Consider the following 26,654-nt stretch of genomic DNA (forward strand, 5'->3'; position numbering starts at 1 on the left):
TGTGATTAAGAATTTTTATGCCCCTTTGTCCCCCTCATCCCAGTCCCTCTCCTGTAGTCACTTCTCAGTGTCTGTAAGTCTACAGCTGTTTTTGCTTTGTTTTTATATTCCACAAATAAGTGAAATCATATGGTATTTGTCTTTCTCTGCCTGGCTTATTTCACTGAGCATAATACCCTCTAGGTCCATCCATGTTGTTGCAAATGGCAGGATTTCTTTTTTTTATGGTTGAATAATACTCCATTGCATATATGTTCCCATCTTCTTTATCAATTCACATATTAATGGACACTTAGGTTGCTTCTGTATCTTGGCTATTGTAAATAATGCAGCAGTAAATATAGGGGTGCATTTATCTTTTCAAGTCAGGGATTTTGTTTTCTTCAGGTAAATTCCTAGAAGTGGAATTATTGGGTTGGATAGTATTTCTATTTTTAGTTTTTTGAGGACCCTCCATACTGCTTTCCACAGCAGCTGCACCAATTTACATTCCCACCAACAATGTAGGAGGGTTCCCATTTCTCCACATCCTTGCCAACACTTGTTATTTCTTGTCTTTTGGATGTTGGGCATTCTAACTGGTGTGAGGTGGTATCTCATTGTGGTTTTGATTTGCATTTCCCTGATGATTAGCGACGTGGAGCATCTTTTCATGTGCTTGTTAGTCATCTGTATTTCATCTGCAGAGAAACGTCTGTTCAGGTCCTTTGCCCATTTTTTAATCAGGTTATTTGGTATTTTTGGTGCTGAGGTGTAGGAGCTCTTTATATATTTTGGTATACTACTTCTATGAAACTGCCTGGTGTGAGCTTTTGTTTTCCTGACCAAAACTTTACTTTTCAAGTTGCTACAGTCTAGCTGGGGAGACAACATATCCATGGCGGGTGGTGGAGGTAGAATGGAAAGAGCAATAAACTTGAGGTCAGAAGGCCTGGATTGGAGTCCGGTTCTGCTGCTTGTTTGTTCTGAGCCTCGGATGAATTCTCACACTGGCTACTGTTAGCGCCACCTGGAGGGCTTGTTAACAGGGATGGCTGGGCCCCCCTCCCAGTCTGTCTCAGTAGGTATGGGGTCTGTGGATAATTTGCATTTCTAACAAGTTCCCAGGTGGTGATAGTAAGGCTGTGGGTGTGGAACCCATTAGCTTCATTTTCCTCAGCTGTAAAAGGGGGCCAGTAACACTGGTTCTGCTTGCTTCAAAGTGTGTGGATGTGAAAGTACTGTTGTGATTAAAAAAATAGTATTGTCTGTAAACAACTGGAAATGCCGTCTTCATTAAAAAATAACCTTAGTTGACTTTGAAATGTGTTCAAAACAATAAGAGCACCTGCAGACTCACATAGTATGAATTAACCATGTAATTATAGTGAGTTTGCACAAGAAAAGAATGACAGATCAGCTTTGGGTGTCTTTTTTCTTTTTAAGAGTTAAAATGTTTTGAACTGGATTTAGCAGGAGGTGAAAGGTGTCAGTTGGCAGCTACCAGCCAGGAGGGATGTTGGGAAAGGTTTGGGCAGAGCCTGTTGTGTTCAGAAAGTGGCAGCAGAATGGAGGCCTGTCTTGCCAATGGGTTTCAGCCCCGGGCAAGTTTGCTATGGATTCAGTGTGACCAAAGGAATCGACAGCAAAATGTTCTTGGGGTGAAAGGGTTTATTCCCCTGCTTGTTCTCAGGCAGTAGGTCGAGCACTAGCATCTCTGCCTCCGCACAGAGCACTAGGCTGAGCTCTCTAAATAGCGCAGTAATAGCTTATTGCCTACAGGTGTGGAAGCAGCAGCCCAGCAACAGGCCAGTTACATCAGGTGGTTTAAGTTCAGTGAGGATCCTGGCCATAGGAGCCCCAACTTTCCCACAGGCCACTATAGAGGTCACAACATCCCCAGCTCTGCCCAGTCTCCCCAACCTGTCTCCTTACTCTTTTCCATTGTTATGCTCTTCTCCCTGCCCACAATGTCTTCTTTCCTTCTTTGCGTGGCTGAATCTACCCTCTCTTCATATCCTAGTTCAGGTCTTATTTTTTCCATGAAAATTTTTCCTGCTGACTCCCCCACTTTGATCTCTTAAAGTCTTTCTTCCTTCCAACAGACTTCTGGTCTATCCCAGGTAAGGACTTTTGTTTTATTGTCTTTTTGAAAGTTCACCTGTCTCTAGTGAGATGCCGGCTTCCTGAGGCCAAGGGCTAAGTCCTCTACTTGTATGCCTCTTAAACCCCCATGCAGTGCTGTGCTGGGGTTAGCTTAAGTACTTAATAAGTAATTGGGATTGTGGCACCCTATCCATTAACTCTTGTAACATATGAGAGAGGAATCTTGCTTTCCATTTTTTGCCTTCCATTTTCCACTATATCAAATATGCATACCTGTTCTTCCTTCTAACAGAAAATCTGTAGTACTCAGTAAGAAAACTCACTTCTCAGGAACTGGAAGGGTGATCTGGTGCTTGAAGCTAGATTCTCTAAGTCGAGATTCTGGGTTCTTTCTGCTCTGGTGTGCTGCTTGCTTCCCAAGAAGCTGATGTCCTAAAATTCTTTAATGACGAAGGCAGTTCATCACTGCCTTCAGGATGAAGTCCAGGCTTCCATGAGGCATGGAAGACGGGACTTAATCACAGTGGGACTCTGGTCCTCTTTCCAGCCTCATGCTCAGATACTCCCCTTTGCTGCTCCTGTAGGGCCACTTCCTCTCTATCAAACAGCAGGAGGCCAAGGAAGGTAGGGATGGACAGAAGAAGAGAGCATCTGCTTCGTTTGGCATACTCAAATGCTGTTGCTTTTATTTTCTTCAGTGTGTAGGATATGATTATTCAAAAGTTTAAATGTAAAGTCTGTGTGGGTTGTTAGTCATCATGATTAAGCTTCTCTCTGTGAGCCCATCACTCCACGTAATTAAAATTAAACCATTATCATCACTATTGAAGTTGCCCATGTGCTCGCTTGCAGTCTCACCACATGCTGTTCCTCTCTGGAAAAGGCCACTGTGAAGGGATTCGCCCAGCCCTCTCCAGACTGCTAGGGTGGATCTCCTTCTGGCCTTGTTCTGTGTGTGTGCCTCTGTTCTGGGTTTTGCTGAGGAAGGCCACGGTGCTGAGTGGACTCTCCATCCCACAGGTCAGACTGGGAAGCTGATGTACGTGATGCACAACTCAGAGTACCCCCTGAGCTGCTTCGCCCTCTTTGAGAATGGCCCTTGCCTTATTGCTGACACCAACTTTGATGTGCTCATGGTGAAGCTCAAGGGCTTTTTCCAGAGTGCCAAAGCCAGCAAGATTGAGACCCGGGGCACCCGCTACCAGTACTGTGACTTCCTAGTGAAGGTGGGCACAGTCACAATGGGGCCCAGTGCCCGAGGCATCTCTGTGGAGGTAAGAGCCTGGTGAAATAGGGGCAAGATGTACTGAAGAGGCTGCTTAGTAGAGGGCTCTGAGGATTTCCACGTCTCCCTGGAAACAGACAGTATTTGTGCGTACCTGGTCCCTGTCTCTACAGCATCTGTGCTCCCTCTCCCTGCATCTTGTACCCCTTTTTTAATCATTCATGGACTTTCTAGCCCAGGATGGGAAAGGGAAGCTCAGTTCACAACAGGTAGAAAGCTTAGGAAGGCCAGCTTGCTGGAAACTAGGAGGGAAGAGTCCAGGGAGGCAGGTGAATTATGATGTGCAGGGATCAGTCCCTATCACAGGAAGGACTGGCGCAGACCAGGCAACTTTCAGTGCAGTTAACCTTTTGGGAGGTGGGGCCTAAGTCCTATGTCAAATACCTCTCCTTAGTATGCTTTAAGTTGACATGCTGTCTGCTTGCTTTCATGGTGGAGAGGGGTGTGGCATTGATCTCCTCTGGAGGTGTTTATTGACAGTGACAAAGAGGGAGTGTGACAATAGCTGGCTTTGAGACCTGTGCAAGTCCACAATATGCTGTGTGCAATAAAAATTAGGTAAGCTACAGGGCCTGCCTTCTGAAATTTTATGATTTATTAAGAGAGCAAGGCTGAAACACACAAACCGTTTTTGAAGTTAGTCTGTAAGAAATGCCACAGATTGCTCTGGGAATTCAGGCCAGTGAGAGCCCTGCTGACTTTGGGCAGGTGTAGCATTTAAGGAGAGACTTAAAAAGTAGAGACATGGGGATAGGTAAGGCCTAGAAAGCATCACAGGTGGAGGTAAAGGGCAGTAATGGTAATGACTGCTTTGAAACTCCAGGGACCTCTAGGGTCAAGATTTCCTGACTCTTTTTGACTTGTGATACACCTTACATTTGCCGAGACCCACAGGGAATCCACCATGTGTTTATCCTCCACATTTCTAACTCTGTAGTACAAACACACCCCAGCTATTTCTTTGTTTCTCCTTATAGTTATCAATAATTTATCTCTGCTATCTCCAGTGAAAATCAGAGAGGAATGAGAATGTCTAAGATCCATGTCCTCTGGCTCCTGCCACATTGGTTGGAAAATGACCTCTTCAGGTCAGAGCCTAGGCTGGGTCTACCTTGGGAGTAATGTTTGGCCTCGAAGAGACCTAGGAGCATTATATGTCTCCTTTGTCCTCTGCTGGTCCCCCAGTGTGTGCTCATATCATACACACACACACTCTTAACTCTCACTTTCTCTTTTCATTTTCTCTCTCAAATTTCCTGAGTCTTCCTTGAATCTTCACCCAGCATAGTAGGAACTAAGGTAACAGTTCTGAGATAATTAAAAGGGGCCTAGACCTGCCTTCTGGTTTTGTGGGTAGGGCTGTGGGTTGATAACTCCCAGAGGAGAGTGCCAAAGATGGCTAAAGGGAATGGTGATGAGTGTGTTGAATCCCTGGTATTTGGGTTGAATGTTTTTCCTATGGAGCAACACTGCTAGAAGCTGTGTGTTTCCACCCAGGAAGGTGGGAACGGGGACCAAAAGATGCAAGAGAAGATCTGTCCTTGCCCTAATTGACTCTCATTCTCAGTTCTTTGGTCCCCAGGTGGAGTATGGTCCCTGTGTGATAGCTGGCGACTGCTGGAGCCTGCTGCTCGAATTCCTCCAGAGTTTTCTAGGCAGCCACACACCAGGGGCTCCTGCAGTATTTGGGAACAGACATGATGCGGTCTACGGCCCAGCAGATACCATGGTCCAATACATGGAACTCTTCAACAAGATCCGCAAGCAGCAGCAGGTGCCGGTGGCTGGGATTCGTTAGTGGCTGGCAGCTGCCTGGTTGAGCTCTGTCACCAGGGGTCTCCACAGGAGGAGCAGGTGCTGGACCCTCAGGCCCCTGGAACTGAGGAAACCTGGGGCAGACAAGGAGACTTCTCTCTCCCCCCAGTTCCCAGCTGTGGCTTTTATTCTGGGGTTTTGGACTCCTCTCCCCTGACCCTCACACAGAGCCCCCCAACAGCTGTTTCACCGCACGCCTTACTGGACTTGGCCTGTCCTCAAGAATGGTAATTATGAAGAGTGGAGAAGTTTGGTGCTTTCCTGCTTTGGGGGAAAAGGTAGGACAGGGGTGTCCCTGCCTAGTTTTGGTGGGAAAAGCGGTCTGTATCAACTATTGAGGATTTGGCCTAGGTCCTCAGTGCACAGGTTGAGCCAGGCTATAATAAAGGCCTCTTCCTCTACTCAAAGGATGTGGTTGGGCCTCTACTGGGGAAGGGTTAGGAGGCACAACTTCTGTGATGGCTATCATTGTCTGATCTATTCGCTGAAGTGAATTGTGAGTTGACTTTTCTGAGTGTTATCTGAGTCCTTTAAAGTCTCTCTGACATCTTTCCATGCTGCTGTGAATTCCATTAAGCCACAGGCTAAGCTGCTGTAACCAAGAGAACTAATGAACAGTGGCTCTTAGTAGAAGTTTATTTTTCTCACTTCTAATAGTCCAGAGGTAATCAGAAGGTCCAGAGCAGATTTAACTCTACAAGGTCATCAGGAAGTCAGTTTCCTTCTATCTTGTTGTTCAGCCATCCCTAGGGTGTTGTTCTTGCCCACAAGGTCAAAGCAGACTCATCCACCGTGTGTCCACATTCTACTGGGGAAAGAGAGAACACAGCCGTTTCTTTTTTATGACCTGGAGCTACTCAAATCACTATTGTTGCATTTTGCTGAAGGATTGCCAGGACACAGAGCCTCTTACTTGGGTGGTAACGTGCCCAGTTAAAAACTCATGGGGTTCTGTGACTAAAAGATGAAGGAAAAATGGGTGCAGGGCTCAGTTGCCTGTGCTACACGGAGCTCAATGGATGTGCCCCAGGGTGCGCTTGCTGTTGTTTTGTGGAAAGCACCCCCTGTAACTAAGCTATTTGTTTATGAATTGGGTTGGGACAGGGCTGATGCCAGAGCCGTTTTCAGGTTAGCTGGATTAGTCACACTAGGAAGTCAGTTCCCCAGCCCTTTTCTTGTCTCAGCAGCAGGCCTGTCCAGTTCTCCGGTGCCAGCGCTAAGCCTTAGAACAGTTGATGGATGCTGGTGCTGTGCTCCATAGTTTCCCGAGCTCTTTCTCATTTGAGCCTCCAAGTTGCTCCTTTGACCTACATTGCTGGCCTGTCCCACTCTGGCTGCAGGACTGTTGAATCAGGCTAACATTGAGATCATCTCTGTGGATACATACCATTCTCAAGGACACTGTCCCTCACTGCAGGCACCTAAGGATATCTGGGTGCTCAGATCTAAGGCCTCTGCAACAGGGATCAGGTAGTGGTTGTGTTACCCTGTTTGCTTTGGCTGGCAGGAAGTGCACTTCAACGTTAAAGGGCAGGATCTGTCATCTGCATTTTTTTGTTCTCACTTACCCCTGATTTTTTGTTTCTTTGTTTTTGCTTTTTAAAATTGAGGTATGTTTTAGATATCATTTACACACAATAAAATGTGCAGATCTTATGTTTTAGCCTTCTGATTTGTATTACTCTTGTCCAGATTCATGTGTGTATTTTTCTATAGGCTGCCTCAAATCTTTTATGAGATAAGACAGCCTTCAGAATATAATGTATTCCTGAACATATAGAAATTGAGTGTGGTAAATATGAGTCTAGATTTATGCATTATAAGGAGGGATTCTGTTCTTAAAAACTAAAAAATAGTATAAACTCCCTAACCGTATTTTGCCTTTTAGACAGAATTTTGGCTCATACATTTCCAGAGTTCTTCTCTTTTGTTCTTTTCCCTTATTTTGAGCACATGTTTGACCAACCTTAAGCCCAGTGAACACTAGATCAAGCTTTAACAACTGCCGTTTTAGGTACTTTTATCCATCTTTGTCCTCTGTATCAATTTAAAAGAAAGTTTATCACCAAGAAAGGCAGGTAACGTGGTATGTTTCTTTGTTTAACAAATAGAGCTCCACTAGCCAAGTTGCCAAACCCAAACCGGTAACTAGTGGGAAGGGTCCACGTGACACCAGTTTTGTGTGCAGATCTGAATGGGCTTTCAAGAATAGTCTTGGACTGTCAGTGTATAATTTTTGAAAGTTTATGTTGAGTGAAAGTTGAGCATTTGTATAAATTTAAGGAAAAAAGGGCATGGTTATCCTTATTTTACAAATGAAAAAAATTAAACTCAGCTAGTAAATGGAGATGCCATATTTTTGGGTTCAGATCTAATGTTCTTCCTTCTACATGAGACTGTCTTCCTACCCTTCCTTTCTTTGCTTCCAGATGCTTTAATCCTCTCCCCATCTATAGCTACCCCCAAAAGACTAGAACCTGGAAACTTTCTAGGATGCTGCTAACATGGCACCTTAGTGGGTGCCTTTGCCAGGGCCACATAGAAGTCTGCCAGCCGTGACTGTCAGAGTTGGGCAGGGAAGCTATAGGGCCAATCCCTGTAAGTTGGGGTGGTGTTAGTTTCCAGAGAGGTCATGCCAAGAGATGAGGCTGGAGTCAGGACCAGAAATCAGACTGAGAGGACTCCTAGCTACCAGCATCTGTTAAAGTGCGGCACCTGGGCTTCAGTTTAGTGCCAGGTGATTTTAGGTGGAATGTGGAAAACACTGTTATATTAGTACTTATGTCTTATTCCAATGTATTTTAGAGAAAGGTATAACTTTTTATCCGTTAGGGTGAGAGTAATTTTTTCACAAGAGTCCACTTAAAGGGAACTGTTAAGTTGTAGTACAGTGATATCTGCAAAGGGCAAAATCTGTAGAGGCGGAAGGCACATGCTGGGATTTGGGGACACACTGTTCTACTTTGTGGCTAGTCCATTTCCTGTATCTTCTGGTGGTTTCTACTCTGGCTGTGCTTTCCTCTTGTCTCTCCTGTGCTGTTTGATTCTTGGTACGCCTGTCCCTAGGCTGCCTCCTGCCGGCTTTCCTCAGATTGTGAGTACCAAGTAGTCACATTCCACCATCCTCCCACCCCACATCTATTGGTGCCACTGCTCCTGTGAAGGAATACCTAGAGACTGGCCAGTCCTCCCACCCCCAGGCTGCCCCCACCTCGTGTGTCCAGTATTCATTCCTGAGGCTTCGGGATGAGGAGGGAAATACTTCGCTTCAAATCCTGGAGGGTAAGGGGAGCAGTTAGAAAGTCCCACCTAAGCATGTTCTTCAGGTGTCAAAGTTGAGACTCTTAAAATATAGGAAGGGCTATGGGCTGAACATTTTGAGGATAGACAGTCACAGTAGATCTCAAGCCAGGTAGCACTGAGGCCCCGCCGCCTGCAAGCCCATACCTGTAATGCTAACATGGCCTTTCTCTTGCCACAGTCTCCCTCTCTGTGTCTGCTGCAGTCTGGGCTCCTTGGGCGCAAGCCCCAATCATAAGTGCCAGTGGAGTGGCTGAAACCAGTTGTATTACAAGTTTGGCCCTCTCCTGGGGGTCTTTGGACTTTGAGTAGTGACTTTCTTGAGAGTGGGCTCTCCCACAGCATGAGTTTCTGCCATGGTGTAGAACAGTGCCAAATCAGTCACTTGGATTAGAAGGGACCCTTTAGGTCACTTAGTTTGACCATCAACCATCACTCAGTGCTCAGATCTGTACACCATCCCTCCCAGAGGTCTTGCAGCCTTGACTTGATTTCCTCTTAGGGATGTCCCTTCTCTGTGTATTCCATCTTTTTGCCTAGGAACTGAAGCAAAAATCAGAGCAAAAGAAAAACATTCCTGTTCTTTCCCTACCAAATTGTGTATTGTGATTAATGAGGGAATTTATCATTAATTGGTGCTGGAGTTTGAGCAGACTAGGACTCTAAAGTAGGGATTCTCAACGTTACTGCAGATTGTCAACCCCCGAGGGAAGCCTCAAGAAGCCTACGATGCCTTGAAACTGGACATGGTTTTGTGTATATGTGAAGCTTTGTGGGAATAGGATTTATAGGGTTCATTAGGGTACTTCAAAGATCCATAATCCATAAAAGAATCTCTAAAGGGAGACCAGACCTGAATGCAAACAGCAGGGTGACAAAGATGAGGCAGGCACACTGTGAGCAAGGCCTTCCCCTGTGTTTTGGACCCCTCATCTGGAAGATTTTCCTCTTTAGTTTTGTAGTCAGTCCTTCAGGCCTTTCAGTCAGTTTTTGGGAAGTTGGACTATTTTCCTGCTCTTATCTTTTCTACAGATTCCCCCTTCTTGTCTTTATATACACATACATACATACAGCCTTTTAGAAACAAATAGGAGTAAGTATGTATGAAGCAATTTTTATAGCTTTCTTTGTGGCCCTAGGAGTTCTACTCCCATTATGACACACACTCTGTGGGATCTGAAAATTATTCTGTTGTGATCTGATTTGGCATAATCATATTTTCATTTTTTAGAATAAATGTGATTGATGAGGCAGAGAAATAGTTCCTTGCTTCTGTGATGAAATCAGCAAGTTAAAAAAAATCCTTGCATCTATTAGGGCAAAGATCCCTAATTCTCTAGCATTCTCTGTCTTACTTTTCAACACATACTTGCCTCATCAGATGGCATAGACCTGTTTTTAAGGTTAATCTAAATTTACTGAATTTTCTTTGGAGGCTTAAGAAAAGAGAATTTAGGGAGCACATTTAGATATCCTAGATTGTCCCAAGGGCAGAATTCACTATTGGAAATCTTCTGTCATGTAGGAAAGTCAAGGCTAGGGAGTAGAAGCGACAGGTATTCCAAGGCAGCCTACTAAAAATAAGAGAATACTGCTTTAGGAGAGATGGCTGGGTACTAGTCATTGTTCCAAACTTGTTAAGTAACTCTGGGTTTCCTCTGTTAAGTGGGAATAATCATGTCTATTTTCCATATTTCCTAGGCTATTGACAGACTCAAGGGAGGCTAAATGTGAAGAGTGCTTTGTAGGCAAGGAGATGCCTTCTCTGCTCTTGCATCATTTATTTTTAAGGTATTATTGATATACACTCTTATGAAGGTTTCACATGAAAAACGATGTGGTTACTACATTCACCCATATTATCGAGCCCACCCCCCATACCCTACTGCAGTCACTGTCCCTCAGTGTAGTAAGATGCCACAGAGTCACTACTTATCCTCTATGTGCTACACTGTCTTCCCCATGATGCCCCCCACACCATGTGTACTAATCATAATACCCCTCAATCCCCTTCTCCCTCCCTCCCTCCCCATCCACCCTCCCACACCCCTCTCCTTTGGTAACCGCTAGTCCCTTCTTGGAGGCTGTGAGTCCACTGCTGTTTTTTGCTCTTGCATCTTTTTAATGGTGCTGAATGGTGTTTAGTTCAGATCTTTAAGAAGGGAAGTTATGGGGTCCTTACTGCTTGATGGCAGTTTAAAATTCTCCCCCAGTGCAAAGAATGTAGTTGTAAGAGAGAAGCAGCAGTGTGGAGAGAGTGTCCAGGGAAAGTATTCGTTGTCCGGGTATGTTTTCCATAAACTACATCAGTGAGCACAGTTGTATGGACCATCTCTGGGGCATGGAACTGTGATTTTTAATACTCATAGTGATGAGATTTTACTTGTTCTTCTACAACGAGAGAAAAGAGGCTGGGCTTAAAAAAAACAAATGGGGTAGAAATGACTAATTTTCTTTGTGGAATACATCTATCCTTGTTTTCCGTTGGCTCCCAAGCCCTAGTTATGTGTCTGAACTGGGTTTTTTTTTTATGCCATGTATATTGTGCTCACATTTGTAATCAGTTGTGTTTTTAAAGAAAGTTCAGTGTTCCTGTTTCTATTTACCACTCCTCATTGATGAACCACTGAAGCTCTTAGCTCTGAAGCTACAATAAAATCTTTTTGTTAGCTATTCTGCATAGCCTTTTCATGTTTGAGTTATCTAAAATAGTCTTCTTCCATCTAATACACAGTTCTCATACTTTTTGGTCTCAAGATTCCTTGATACTCTTAAAAATTACTGAATACCCCAAAGAGCTTTTGTTTATGTAGGTTCTGTCTATTGATATTTATCTTATTAAATCTTATAATGAAAAAATGAAAGTACTTATTTGCTTAAAGATAACAATAAACCCATCACATACTAACATAAATATTCTAATGAAAATAACTTAAAAAAAACCCAAACATTTAGCAAGAAAAGTGGCATTGTTTTATATTTTTGCAAATCTCTTGAATGTCTGGCATAATAGAAGACAGTGGATTTTCAGTCTGTTGAAATTTGTTGTGGTTGAAGAATACAAAGAAAATTCAATCTCACAGATATGTGTAGTTGGAAAAGGAGAAGAGTATAATAATTTCTTAAGATAATTGTGGATAGTCTTTGATACTACATTACAGCTCTGCTAAAGGTTAGTTGCAATGTGGAATCTCAGACTATCAGTGAACTATTTGTACTCACATTAACATTCATCAACCTATTTTGCATTTTGAGGGGATCTCTTATCAAGCTCGATTTTGTAGCATCATGCATTGGTCATTTGGAAGATACTACAGGTCTTTTCATGTTGACACATTTTATTATACAATATCAAAAAATCGTATTTGCTAATATTACCACCAATTTCATCAGAAAAGTTTTGGGAAGCTATTAAGCTCACAGTGGGGGATACAAGTTTTAAAAAATTCTAAGTTTTGCTTGAGAGGGTGAGCTTGATCCTTGCTAACAAATGCTGTCAGCCTGACTTTATTTTTGAGAATATATATCAGAAACCCAAGGCTGAATAACTATAGTTTATCTGTTAGCTGTTCTTTCAAGTAAAAATGGTATTCCATGCAAAAAGGTTTATAATTCAGCACAAAATTCAGAGAATTGCACGAAGTGCTTTTCCTCAAGAAAACATTGTATTTAGGTAAGGAGCTCTATGCATATATCACATAGAATAATATTATTGAAAAGATGTCTACTTATATAAGTTTTAGTGCTTCATCAAGGAATTATACTGATAGTACAATTCAGGGCCACTGTCTTAATTTGTGTTACGGTAGCAGAATTTTACCCATTGTTACCTATCAGTGCAAACGTCATCAGAGTGACAAAGTCAAATAATGTCGTATTATGAAAAATAGTTTTGATCTCTGGGGTCCCTCTGAAAGGGTCTCATGGATCTCCAAGACTTCACAAGCCACACTTTGAGAACTACTCATCTGATACATGGTGACAGCACTGAGAATCTTTTCCCCTGGATTGCTCTCTGAGAGCATCCTTTCCTGAAGAATTCTTAAGTGGCTCCAAAATCCTTCACTTTAAGCACCTGTTACGTGTCAGGTACTTTGTTAGAGAATTCACATTAAATAAGATACAATCTTTATTCTCCAAGAATTTTCTTGGGGGGTTGGGGAGTTAAGGGGAGAAAATAGATCATTTAGGAGTGACAATGTAAGAAGAATCCCTTAAAGAAAATTATGTTAAAGGTGATGGAAAACAAAGGGAGTGCTAAATTTTAGATCTCTAAATTCTTGAATCACATACTAAATTCTCACCAAATCACCATCAATTAATCACTAAGTCCTCTCTTTCCATCAAACCTCTTTAAAATGTCCAAGTTAATTCCCTTTGGATGTGTTCTTAAACTTAATTGCGCTTGTCTCCAGGCATTATAGTTACCTGCGAGCACATGCTGTTGCCACCTTCCTTGGCTTTTGTGCATCTCTATTGTATGTTTACAAGTATGCAGCCGTGAACTAAAGCAGCTAACAGCACACGTTTCTATTCCTATGCTTATATTTAAATGTAAGCCTTTACCTGCTTTAGCCATCTGTTGGGAAATGTTAAGTGTTGGTCTTATTTGGAGTAACGTCACTCCCCGCAGGTTCTGTCAGGACCATGCAACCCAAGAGACTGCTCGGGAAGGCAGCTTTTCCTGAGGAACGGTAGTCCTTTCTGAGAGGCTTGTAGGGATAGCCGTTCTTCTGTTTCCCTAGGTCTCCATCCCCACGATCTGCTGAACTTCTTTAGTTTAAGGCGGCGAACATCTTCCTTGGGGGGATTTATATAAAACAGCCGAATCCCGCCTGGGTCATCAGTGGCAAAAGTCAGACACGGACTCACCCGTCTGGGAGCCAATAGTAACTTTTGCAAACGCTGCCTCGGGAAACCCCACGGTTCGGAGGCCGCTTTTTTTAGAACGCCACAGTTAAAAATAACTGTTTCGACAGAACTTCTGTTTAAACAGAAGAAAAACAAAAACAGAAGGGGTAGTGAGAAAGGCTTTCTCCATTGGCAGGGGCGAAAGCTGTTAAAGGAGTTCCAAAAAGAGTGCGGGGAACCAATGTAAAATTCCTTTACTGATTCGCGGGCTGAAGGGCTGGGGAGATGGGTGCTGAGATGGGCTCGGTAGGGTCTCTGGCCCTTTAAGGAGGAGGGACAGCCATAAGAGTCTGTACCTTTAAGAGTCTCTTTGTCTGGAAACCTTCTTATTTACCCTCCTGTGCTTCAACCAAACTTCGACCCGCGATTCACAATGCCTCTCTACGCCGCCGCCCCTTACGCCAAGCTCAAGTGGGCCGCGCGTTTGTGGCTAACCCTAAACTTTGCGCCCGCGGCACGATCCCTGGGAGAGGTTGTCTGTGCCGGGGTCGGGGCCCAGCGCTGCGCCGTTGGCGCAATGCGGGGCCCGGGGGCGGAGCCCCGGGCGGGCAGGCCAATAGGCGGGAAGGGGGCGGAGCCTGTCCGGCTGTCTCGCGCCTTGGTGACAGCTCGCGCGTGCTTATGATGGCGGTAAATAGAGGGGGATCGGGGGCGGGGGCGGAGAAGGTGGGGAGGCAGCAAAGGGGGTATCGCCAGGGGGTGGGGGCCCGGGGGCCGGGGAGGACGCGACGGCCAGGGAACCCAGTCTGAGACTCGGAGGCGGGGACAGGAGTCACCGGCACACTGGCCCTCCCCTTTAAAGAAGCAAAATCCTCACACACCGGGTGAGGGGCGACAAAGGCGGCGCGCGCCTCGCGGGCGGGAGGAGCGGCGGCAGGGGGCGGGACCGCGGCGCCGGCGGGCTGGGGGCGCCCTGGGCGGGGGCCGGCGGGAGGCGAGAGCCGGCAGTCGGGGCGCGCCGGCGCTGTATTTTGGCGGGTGCGCGACGGCTGGATTTGGAGCCTTGAAGGAGAGGGGAAGAAAGGTGGGGAACGGGTGTAGGAAGGAGATGAGGCTTAAGGGGAGAAAGGGTTAGAAGGCAGGGAGAGGAGGAGTGAGAACAAGCCAGCCCGGGAGGTAGAAGGAGGCAAAAAACCAGGGAGGGTGTTAAAGAAGCCGGACAGAGAATGATGTTAGGAAGACCAAGACTGGCAAGAGGGATCCTGGGGGTAGGTGTGAGAGCAGGGGTCTGAAGCAGAAAGCTGCTCAGGGGATGGTAGTGCGGTGAGGGATGCTGGGGTAAGAGTTGGAAATGGCAGGCAAGGGAGGACAGAGCTGGGGTAATAGTTGGGAGTAGAAGAGAGAGTGATTAAGAGCCAGACGTGACAAGGGTGTGAACTAGTGTAGAGCGAGATGAGCTGAAGGACTAGGACCGGCTGAGGGTTGGGAGCTGAGATGTTCTGAGAAAGGTATGGGTTAGTGGGTGGGCAGTGGGTGTAAATTCTTGAAAGTGAGGGAGTGTGAATGAGACTCTTGGACTAGTACTAGGTGGAGTTAGGAACAAGTGTGGTGGAAGGGTGAAAGGAGATAGAGGTGGGAGATGGAGCTTTTGTCAGACAATTTGGGGACCAGAAAGGCTGAAAGAAGAGAGTAAGGTGTAAGAAGTGATGGCGGTCTGGGACAGGGTAAGTGGTGAATCGTATTAATTGATGAGGCTCAGCAAGATCCAAGGTGAAAGAGTGAGGGGAAGAGACAGGACTGTAGGTGGAGGGTGAGAGGAGCAAGACAGAGATGGGCCCCAGAGATGGAACCCAGGAGGGTGGGATGGGCAATAAGGGAAGAGAACAGGGTAAGGGAAGCTAGGGGAGTCTGCTGGATGCAGAACTGGGGTAGACCGCACTGGGCTGGGAATCACAAGCACATGTTGTGGGGAGATGCTCCAGAAGGTCTGCCTGAGTCAGGGCACAGACGCTGTAGCGAAGGATCAAGTGTAGGGAGCCTTTTGGAGCAGCAGAGGAGGAACCATGGTGAGTGAAAAGAGACCTAGAGATAGGGGTAAAAACTAAAAAGTAAGAGTGGGGGTGGGGGTGCGGGAGAGGAATTCTTTGTTGAGAACTGTGTGTTGAAACTATGAGCCCTTTTGTCCGTAAAAGTAGGAAATTACAGAAACCTCTTTTTCTCTTCAAGGAATCTTGAATCTGCTTCCACCTTGAATTGCTTTTAATTCAACTTCCCTTCCACTTTGAAAAGCTGAGACCCGTTTTGATTTGATTTTGTTCATGTATGAATAATAAAGCGTCAGCATGCGGAAAACCTCTGCATTTCACTAGTGTTGTACTAGATAATGGGAAAATAAGTTGTATTTATTTACACTGTGGTTGTGCCTGTGTGGTAGTGTCGTGTGGTAGCAGTGTGGTACCTGACAAGCACCCGGCAGAGTGCCTTATCCACAGCATTTTCATGCTCGTGGGAGAGCCCACTGTTGTTGAGATGGAGAAAGATGAGTCTCTTTTTGTTTTGATTCATCGACCAGATTTCTGCCTAGTTTTTGGTGGCTGGAGAATATTGAGACGTTTCAGAGAAAGGCAAGTAACCAACCGGGAAAGTTTGTTGGGGAAGAGATGTAAATCAGGGCTGTGAGGGCTTTGAGTTCCTGAACTGCCTTTAGCTTTGTGTGGGACATTTTATACTGTAGTAGGTAACTCACCCATTTAACAAAATGGAATAAAGAAAGGGAGGTTTGTAGAAGAGTGGAGGATTGTTTAGAGTTAGACTTAGCTTTTAGGCTAAGTAATGAATGTATGGGTAATTTTTATCATGAAAAAAACCTCTCTATGATAATGCAAGCTGGAGCTTTGGACAGCTCCATTGCATCTCCTGTTTTGCAGTTGTGAATAAAGACTGCAATCTTAATAATAAATTTCTAGAAGTTTTTGATTTTTAAGACACTTTTTGGAAATTAAAACAAAGATAAGAAGTTTGGGACAGAATTTAGATTTTTCTTATTGAGTATTTTGATGATTTTTATTCTGAAGCTTTTACATTTAGCTGAGAATACAGACAATTGCTTTCTTGCATTTGATGGTGCCAAAGAATAGCAAGTAATTTACTTAAGAAAAAAATGCAAACTGTTCTTTAGATTCTTTTTGAGGTTATTTCATTAGTGTATGTTAAGATACACAAAGATGCTTTTTTTTTCAAAATTGTGTAAATTTTGGATTGCCACTGATTTGTGGGTGTTTGTACAAATAGCAAAGATTAGGTAGATGGCATTTGTAACAGTTAGCAAACATTAAATTTTGATTAGTGGATAACAGAAACATTGGTTATTAATATATGTGAATAATTTAGAATCTTAAATCTTTCTGGAGTCAGCTGCTTTGTTCATGGATTCTGGATTCTGTTAAGCAGGTGTTCAAGGTGACTATATTGATTTAGCAGTTTAGCAGAAGATTTTTTTAAATTACTATTTTTGTTGCTAAGTTTCAAGAGGAATAACCTGAAATGTTAACTTTCAAGCTGAATAACTTTGGTGTGAGACACCTGTTTCTGAGATGTGTGTGCATATTCCTTTCCTTTCTAGATGTGTTTGGCATTACTAGTAAGTTGTATTCTATGGTAGTGCCATTTTTATAATGTAATTGTCTCATACTTGGTATCTTTACATAAATTATTTTAGTCTTGATATTGATGAAGAAAAAATATATAGGTATAAGATCCACCAAAGAGTCTGGGTCCTGTTTTTGTTTCTGTATGCTGCCACAGTGTGCTAAATCACCAGTCCTCACTGTGAATGATTACTTCTCAGTTGATATTTCTAAAACTGAAAATGGATAATCTTTTAGTTCAAATGAGACTGTTAATAATTTCTCCAATGATAAACTTAAGCTTTATTTTCATTTGTTCATTAAATAGAATTTTACTCAATTCAGCTTTATTTTCTTTATAATCTTATTTGCTAAGCAAAAAACTTTTAAGCTTATATATTCAGATTTGGATGATGAGTTGTATATAATTAAATGTTTTTTCTGATTAATCATAGACCCTTTGGATGGGAAGAGACCTTGAAAGGACCTCTAGTTTATCCTGCAACTTCAGTCAATATCCCACTTAAATCATCCCAGGTAGATAAAAATTTTCCTGTTTTTGTAAATCTTCAGAGGTAATGCATCAACCTTTGTAGATATTCTTTTCCAGCATTTAATTATTTTCTCTGTAAGGACAGTCTGCCTTCTATCTAACTAGCACACCCTTAATGCTATAGTTGTATTTGTTTTCTTTTGCCCCTTCTCAATTTTTGAGTAAAAATATCTGCTTACTATAGTATTCAGCAGATACTAGTTCTCCATAAATTTAATGATAGTACTACCCATGGATAGTGCCTTTGTGCCAGACACTGTTGTAAACTCTTTCCAGAATATAATTTATTTGATTCTCAACAGCAGTCCTGTGAGGTCTATACTATTTACTATTCCCATTTCACATATGATGAAATAGAGGCTCCTTGAGATTGGATGTCTTGGCCAAGGTTATACTCAGACATTTCTACAACTACTGCTTTAATAGTTGATAATCTTGTAGTACAGATAATACTGTTCTTTGTGTGTGTGTGTCAAGTAGTAACTAAGTGATACATCTCATCTTTTTTTTAGTCCATAAGGTAGAATTCTACCAAGTGGTGGGGATGGGTTTGGGTCCTTGGCATTTTGCAGGCAGTCTGTACTCTACCTCTACTTGACTTGTGAAGAGATCTCTTACCATGCTCTTCTCCAGATTAAACAATTCTGGTTTATTTTATCCCTTAACTGGTCTTGTTGACCAGTCCTTAAATTATCCCTGTGGTTCTATTATTAACCTTTCCTCAGTTCCTTTCCAGATGGGGAACCTGGGACAGACAGACACCTTAAGGGCTATATCTAATGCAAAGATTACATCAGGATTCTTACATGTTCCTGTCCTTTTCGTTACAAAATTGTATTTACAAAACAAAACAACCCCAAACCCAATAAAATGTCTAACTGCATTACAGATTAAATGGTTACCTGTCTACCTTTTTAGCTAGAAAAAGGTCCTGGACTTGTTATATACCGTATTGATTTGCAGTTGAAAGATTATTGCCCATTGAAGAAAATGAATTCATATTTCAGTGCATATATCCATAAGCAAAATCTGTTTAGACTCTTGCTGAGTTTTTTACTATCTTTATGTGTGCCTGTGTAAGCAATAATACTAAGTACATTTATACATGCTTAATTTGATTTTAAATAGATTGGTCTTCTTTTTTTCTTATTAAGATTTAATTTTTTTAGAGCACCTTTAGGTTCACAGTAAAATAGAGAGGAAAATACAGATTTCCCATATTCCCCCTGTCCCTGCATATGCATAGCCCTCTGCACCCCCATTATCAGCATCATGTATCAGAGGGGTTCATGTGTTGTGTACAACTGATCCACTCATTTAAAAAACTAACTAATAATTTACTAAATACTCAGAATGAGCTAAGTAGGTGAATTCTTTGAAACTCAACAATTCTATGAGAGAGCTTATGTTGTTAATACTGTATTTTTTCATGACTTAGATTTTTTTTACAATGTTTCAGACTTAAGAAAAGTTGCAAAAATGGTACAAGGAACTTGTATATACCCTTATTCAAATTCACCAATTGTTTTCATTTTGCCCTGTTTGCTTTATCATTTTTTTCTCACTTGAGTATTTTTCAGCAAGTAAATTTGAAAAAAAAATTGATATGAAGACCTTAATTTTAAAAAGAAAAGGGAAGAATGTTTTGAATGTATCAGTAAGTTGGTATGTGTTTGATTTTAGTCAAGCATGTGAAGCAAAAGAATCTCAAGGTTGGATTTAGAGTGGATTTTGTGGGTTTATGGCTTGCTGTTTTCAGTGTATTTAATCTGAATAATGACTTTGTAGGCCCCTCCTTCATCAGCAAAAACTGTTGTGGCGTACCCCCCTGCCGAGGACCTCCCTAGCACCTGCCACGGTGTGCTCGTGCTCGCACACTCATAAGTCCTCAGCATATGCTAGCTATTGATGCTGTATGGACGATTATTATGTGAAAAAGGGAGCCATGGGACTGTTCAACACCCTGACTGAGAAATATTTAGGTGAAATATGTATTTTGAAAATCCTCATGTAGCTTCCAGGGGCTGGAAAAGATGCAAGTACAAAACGTATCACCTTAAGAACATTGGTTGCATAATGCAAATAGGTTTGCCTTATCTCAAGGGGATGGATATAAATATCTTGATGTTCTATGACCTGCCCCCAAAATAAACTTAAATTTTGGGAGTCTTTTCAATTGTCATATAAAGAGATTTAACTACAGAATGAGGCCTCTCTGATTTCAGTGAAAGGACTATAAGCTGTATTCTATATTCTGACAGATGAAAAATTCAGCACTTGTAGGTTTCTTTCCCTCCCCCACTCTAAGTGATCATCAAAGCTATGAAATATAGCTCCTTATTAAAGCTGATTGTAATAATTAAAAACATTTTGCTTTCATAAGGATGGGAAAATTACAAATTATTTGGAAAGCATTCTTTCCAGTCATGCATTATTGTTTCTGAGACATGGGCAGTTTTTAAAGACTATAATACTGTTCCTTTGCCATTTACATGTTAATAGAAGTCTGAAAAGTAAGACGCTCTTCTGAAATTTTCAGGGTTGTTTTTATTATATGTCAAGTTATAAACAGCATTCTGTGACAGGTATTTTCTCTCTTTGTCTTCTATTGAGCTAATTAGTAATTTACTCTCTAGTAGCATCTCTTCCAGCCTCACTGTGAAAATGCCTGCTACTCTATGCCTTCTGTGCAGCCTAGGCTGGCAAGTGATTGGGGGCAGATGTTGGTTACCACATCGGAAGGATCAGGGATAGAATTTTTTTGTGTGTTGTGTTTTTATAAACATATAGGCTTTTGTACGTCTTGCCCCTGCCCCACTGCTCAAGTAGGAATGTTACAGCCTCCTGTAATCCAAAGCTACTGTCCTTGATTCAATTTTGTATTGTTTTCTCTCCCCACCCCCACCCCAACACTGTGGGATTTGGGGAGGATTAACAGGGCAGTCTGGAATAGTTTCATGCCCAGGAAACTGGTCTTCGCTGCTCTCTCCCCTTGTCAGAATACAGAGCTTCTTATCACTGTCCTTAGAACCCAGCCAGTGCTTCTCTTGCTGGGGAAATTCTGTGAGGGGAGGACGGTGACCCTGTTACTAAATGAAATGTCCTCTGGGAAGTTAGGAAGATGCTTCCATGTGATGCACATATTCCTGCAAAGGAAGTGTAGGCCCTGCTTTTGCAGCAGCATTTTCAGAATGCAGCTTTGAGTGACCAGAAGTAATTTATAGCTTGGTTTTAGCACTTTGTCACATTGGTATCCTGCCCTTTTCTGCCCCTACTCTGTCTCTTTCTGCCAGTCTCTAACATGGGAAAGGTGATGTAGCATATCTGTCACATGCTCACTTGGATAGGCCATGTGGGCATATTAAAGTAGCAAGAGCTTTTGACTTTGACGTAAAGTCTTAAGGAGCAGTCTATTCTGTGAAGAATAAAAAAAATTTTAATTGAGAATTAAAGGAAGAGTGAAGAGGGGGGTTTACTGATTTTAGCAGTTTTGAGCGAAAACCTTTCTGGAATGCTAGATAATTTGTGGTATTTTATCTTTGCAGTTAGGGGCACTAATTTATCAGGATAGTAAGGTCAGAGTCCCTGTTAGTGCTAATTAGAGTCTCCCTGACAAAAATTGTTATCTGGAGGTGGCCACATAGAAAACCAGGTAAGAAAATGTGTGAATACCTCAGTTCAGCCATCATTGCTAATAGCATCGTAATCACACAAATCTTGACAGTGAATTGGCATTCATGAACAGAGGATATTTCATTTATGTAAGCATTCGCAGAGCATGTAGGGCTGTGTTAGTGTTTGTTTTCATAATCCAGAGTGTCTAGAAGATTCCTATGGATGCCGCTGTGAACATTTACTTCTCTTATTTTCCTTTTTCCACATTCTAGTATGACCATTTATATCAGTTGTCTTAGTTATATTGGATGTTCATGGCTGAACTCTAATTATACTCTTGTGTTTTAACATCTAAAGGATTAATAAGCAACGTGATGTATAGAAAAGTAAAATTTCATTAAAGAAGACTTCATACAGAGCTGTGTATAAGTAAGGATGAGAAAGTGAATACATGACTAAGGAATTGAATAAGTGCCTTTAAAAGTTTTTTCTGAAATGTATGGCAGAGCTTGAAAAACCATTAACAGTGCATTTCAAGTGAAAGATAACTGTGTTTTACTAAAGAGTGAAACTCATTTGTGGTTGGTTTCATTGTCTGCTTCCCACCAAAATCCCAGATTGGTTCAACATTGTAGTCTCCCCAGTTATACTGTTAATGTGCTGCTTGAAATTTTTTTTCTATGTAGGCAGTTCAGCTTAGCCTATAACTAATAATAAATTCAAAATCTATTTAAGCTATAAATTCAGTAATCTTAATCATTTAAATAATACAAAATAAAACATATAATTATCACTTTTTACCTATCAGATAACAGATTAAACAACTTGATGATAGCTAGTAGTGGGTGAGGATGAGGAGAAATTGGAATTTTCACATACTGTTGGTGGGAATATAAGTTTCTAGTTCCTTGGAGGTAAATTTGGCAATGTCTATTAGAATTTAAAATGTGTGTATCCTATGATGCAGCAGTTCCACTTCTAGAAATCTGCCCTATAGAAATATTCATATGCTTGCATGAAAAATATGAGTACAAAGTTTTCTTTCTAGCATTGCTTGTTATAGCAAAAAAATGATTTCTGTCAGGGACTGGTTAAATAATGTATGATGGGTCTATACAGTGGAATACCATTAAGCTGTTAAGAATGCAGTGAATCTCTTTTTGCTCATACAGAAAGATGTTCATTGTTATGTTACAGAAAAAAGTCATGTTATAGAACAATGTGTACAGAATAGTTCTATTTTTGTAAACTGTACGGACTGTCATTGAGGTGTTCCTTTTTTGGACTGCGAGGGTATTCACATTTTACTCTATATACTTCTGTAGTGTTTAGTTTTAATAAGCTTGTGTTAAAGGAGTTAACTGAGAACATCTTCAAAAAGGAATCTTCTGTAGTAGAAAGGAACAGGGGGTTGGCCAGAGTACTGTTCCATTCTTATGAGATACATAAGTCAAGTTTTTGAGTCAGAAATGAGGTCGGGAATGGCAGAAAGAGGAGATACAGTGAAAGTTGAAGCCATTTGGTGAGGGTTTTAAAGGCAGTGATAAAGAGCCTGCATTTGATTTGAAAAATGACCTATAAGGTGCAGATGCTAATAGCACTAGTCCGTTGGGTTGTTGTGAGAACTGAATTACATAATGCATACAAAGCGTTTAGAAGAGTGACTGACACATAGTAAGTGTTCAGTCTTAGCTATTATGATAGAGTAAAAATACATTATCTTTTGTAAGCCTGAATAAATTGATGTGTTGTCTTTTGGCATGCTGACCCCACTGACAGATCACGTAGCTTGGGTTTTTTCCCAGTAGTATTGATGGTTGGCCTATCCTTTCCTATTTTTCACCTTTGATGCTACTAACACTTAATATCAAAAGCTGAAATCCTGAGAGTTACAACTTTAGAGCTTCAGACATGATATCCCACAAGTTACTATTGGTTTTGTTTAGGAATATTATCCTGTATACTTGTTAACATTTGGGGTTTGTTAAAAAAAAAAAGAGGGGAGTAGGTAATTAGGGGAGAACATCATTCTCTGTGTCTCTGGGTGTGGAATAGATATGTCACTTTGCACTGCATATCTTAATCAGTTTTTGTTAGCAGTGCAGTGTAATGAGCATATTAGCTACAACACCTACAGTGGCAGCCAGCAGTCTGCTTGTGAAATCTTTTAGAAAACAGAAATCTGTTGAGAAGGGTTTTTGAACAGATGAAAGATCTTCTTTGGGAGGAAAATTATATAGAACAAATAATGTAGAAAATTTATCCTCCAAAAAAGGAGTTGTTCTACCTCTGAAACCCCAAGAGAAAAGATGTTTTACCTGTGGGCTGAGATATGACAATGTAACTTGTAGGGCTTTACTTTTCGTGTTTCAACTTTTATCATTTATAGAACTTCAAGTGTATTTATTTTGATGAAAAAATGTATAAAACCTTGAAGAACAATGAATTTCTCACTTTACAGAATATATTCTAATTAAATTAGTTTTCCCTATCACTTCCAGTTAAAGCATATCTTAAAACATGTATCTTTTTGAGGTTTAAAAAACTAAAATCAAGTGGAAATAACAAGAAAATTTATGTTTAAGCACAGTACTGGCACTTAAGTGGTGTTCAGTAAGTCTTTACTGAATAAATTAATATATGCATGAATGAAAAATATTCTGAATTTGGACTTCATACTCTGTGATGTGAGCACAGTCTATCATTGGTGTATAAAGGCTTTTTTGTTCATCTTCCATTCCCATGTCTATTTTCTTCACCCACTCCACAAGTACCCTCTCTATTATGTTTGATATATGTCCTTGATTCTATATGCATCTTTCTAAAATACTTAGTGGTTTTTTTTGCATACATATTTTTTAATTCATAAATTGTTCATTATACCACACTGTTGTAGAATTTGACTATAGAATTCTTGTTGAACAAAATAGCAGCAGACTCACAGACTCCAAGAAGGGACTAGTGGTTACCAAAGGGGAGGGGTGTGGGAGGGCAGATCAGGAGGGAGGGAGATGGGGATTGAGGGTATTATGTTTAGCACACATGGTGTGGGGGGTCACTGGGAAAACAGTGTAGCACAGAGAAGGCAAACAGTGAATCTGTGGCATCTTACTACACTGATGGACAGTGACTGCACTAGGGCATGGGGGGCACTTGGTAATATGGGTAAATGTAGTAACCACATTGTTTTTTCATGTGAAACCTTCATTAGAGTGTATATCAATAATACCTCAATAAAAAAATTTTAAAAAAAAGAATTCTTCCTGTAAAAAATGCTGTAAACCTTTCTCTGGTTTTTACTTTTTTTATTCAACACTATGTTTTAAGAACTGTATATGTATTTGGATGTACACATAGCTTAATTGCTTCTAACTGCAGCTTGGTATTCTGTGCATCTATTCCCATAGTGATGGATGCCTAGGCTACCATAAACAGTGCTACCAGTAACAGTCTTGTATGTGTCATTATGGACATGTTTGAGGATTTCTTTGTGATACAGACTCAGGAGTGGCATTGTAGCACAAGTACTGTCAGGCTGCTGCATGGTGTACCACCATTTTATACCTCACAGGCATTGCATTCCCACCCTCCCCAACATTTGCTATTGAAAACAGTTCTAATTTTTTCTATTTAGTAATGTTTCATTGTAATTTGTATTTTCTCATTACTAGTGAGTTTGAACATTTCCTTATACTCTAGTTATTTGTTTCCCTTCTGTGAAATAAGCATGAAAGAATGAACATAGTATTTTTTAAAATTTGTATTGAGGAATAATTGATATATAACATTGTATTAGTTTCAGGTGTATAATATGATTTGATATTTGCCTATATTGTGAAATGATCACAGTAAGTCTAGTTAATGTCTGTCACCGTTCTTAGTTACAAATCTTTTTTTTTCCCCTTGTGGTGAGGACTTTAACGATCTCTTCTCTTTCTGCATTGCTAAGAGAGTAGATCTGAACAGTGTTTTGTGTTTTTCTTAAAGCTGGAGGAACTTTTGTTTAAGCATTGTATTTTGTAAGGTATTAATGTATTTTCTCAAACTTCAAAAAGAGCAGAACATCGTACTTTATGCAGATGATTCAAGTATTGTTTCATTCCCTATTCCAAGAGACTTTTTTAAGCATTCAACTTGAAAGCTGTAGAGAAGGCCACCGTTAAAACACCTGCTCATCTGTCCTCATTGTCTGCATTTATGCTGCTGTGAGAGCAAGTGTTTTTACCAGAATAGATATGGGGGGAAAGTACTTCATCAGATTGGTTTAAAAAAATCTCCCCTGGTCAGAAATCGATAGAATATTATTTAAAAAATATCAGATCCAGTTATTTCCCCTGTACAGTCTCCCTAGATGTCAGAAAACTGAGTAATAGGCAACAGCTTCTCTACTTGTCTGTCCTTGAAGAGCCCGACTCTTGAATAATTATGATCTTAACACTCCTTGAATATAAGTAGATGATATTAAATATGATGAATAAATACCATATTATACTCCTCATTTTTGCATGAAAGGGAAATAGAAAATATATTTTAAATTTTAAAATATTTGAGAAGAGAGAAAAGCATGTTTCCTAATTGAGGGGCCACTTCTTAGGATCTTAGAGAAAATTGGGATACAGTTATTTCAGATTTGCACATGAATCCCAGTATTTGTTTCAGTCTTCAGGGAAGGATAAGTGACTCTTGACACAAAATGCTCCTTGACTTGTTCCAACAAATTCACACTATTTGAACTTTCCTTTCCTGAGGAAACAATACAGTTTTTAAGTGTTTTCATTTCTGACCCAAATGTGAGGCAATCAAGTTACTATTTTGACTTTGGTTTAGCATCTGCTTGACTAAGTGGAATTCTAATTTGTGAAGTGATTGATGAAACCATAAACCATGATCTTTTCCCAAAAATACCATAATATGTTAAAAATTTTCCTTTCTCACTCTCTTCTGGTTTTGTGGTTGTGACCTTAGAGTCCCATTTATCAGCAAAACCTTTCCTGTTCTTAATTTTTCTCAAACAGAGTCACACTGTATGCTAAGGTATAGAGTTTTCAAATACTTTGATTTTGGTGTGCCTTGAAAATTGCTTTTTCCCCCGCAGAAATCTTGCTTGGAAAATTATGTTTTTAGATGTGATTTTAAGATATTCTTTTTAACCTTTTCAAGAATCTTTTTAAATTTAATATTTAGCAATGTTAAAACTGTAGATAGTAGAAAAAAACAATACTTACTTTTCCTCTCCTCAACATTCTGCCTTTTCAGGGACCTTGATTTTCTACTCTTCTAGTTGTTAAATAATATGCTTACATACTGCTATTTTTAAGTTTGTATAGGCTCTTCTCTAGACCTGCACATCTGTCATCCTTAGATCTACCTTCTTACTTAACCTAGGAATTTCCTTCACCTTTCTATGTTGGGACCTCCTGTTTCCTGGACCCCATATCTTTCTCCTTCATTTTTACTCTTTAATTAAGCAATTCCTCTAGTAGGTTCATAAGAAAAAGATGTGTGGGATGTAAATTTGTTTGAG

The 26,654-nt window shown here is 41.0% G+C and overlaps 2 protein-coding genes and 1 long non-coding RNA gene across 6 annotated transcripts in view; 2 read left to right on the plus strand and 1 right to left on the minus strand.

Annotated features, from left to right (window-relative positions):
- MED20 (mediator complex subunit 20) overlaps window positions 1-11,165 on the plus strand; it is a 97,103-nt gene extending 85,938 nt beyond the window's left edge. For 2 of the 4 annotated variants that reach the window (XM_017673457.3, XM_017673456.3), the window contains exons 3-4: window positions 3,106-3,359; window positions 4,953-11,165. In XM_017673457.3, coding sequence (XP_017528946.1) covers window positions 3,106-3,359; window positions 4,953-5,168 — 470 coding nt within the window. In that variant the 3' untranslated portion in view covers window positions 5,169-11,165. Of the gene's footprint in view, window positions 1-3,105; window positions 4,670-4,952 lie in introns of all 4 variants that reach the window. The other 2 variants (XR_012126145.1, XR_005057761.2) reach the window with 2 other exon arrangements.
- USP49 (ubiquitin specific peptidase 49) overlaps window positions 5,326-26,654 on the plus strand; it is an 87,417-nt gene continuing 66,088 nt past the window's right edge. Inside the window, exon 1 of the mRNA XM_073224425.1 lies at window positions 5,326-5,463. The gene's annotated coding sequence lies outside the window, so the exon portion shown is untranslated. The remainder of the gene's footprint in view (window positions 5,464-26,654) is intronic.
- Window positions 5,861-13,813, minus strand: LOC140846758 (uncharacterized). Its single transcript, XR_012126152.1, has 3 exons — window positions 13,693-13,813; window positions 13,052-13,469; window positions 5,861-5,993 (listed from the first exon to the last, which is right to left on the minus strand). It is a non-coding gene; the product is annotated as an uncharacterized lncRNA (long non-coding RNA).

The sequence above is a fragment of the Manis javanica genome, chromosome 16 (genome assembly GCF_040802235.1).
Source record: "Manis javanica isolate MJ-LG chromosome 16, MJ_LKY, whole genome shotgun sequence".
Lineage (NCBI taxonomy): Eukaryota > Metazoa > Chordata > Mammalia > Pholidota > Manidae > Manis > Manis javanica.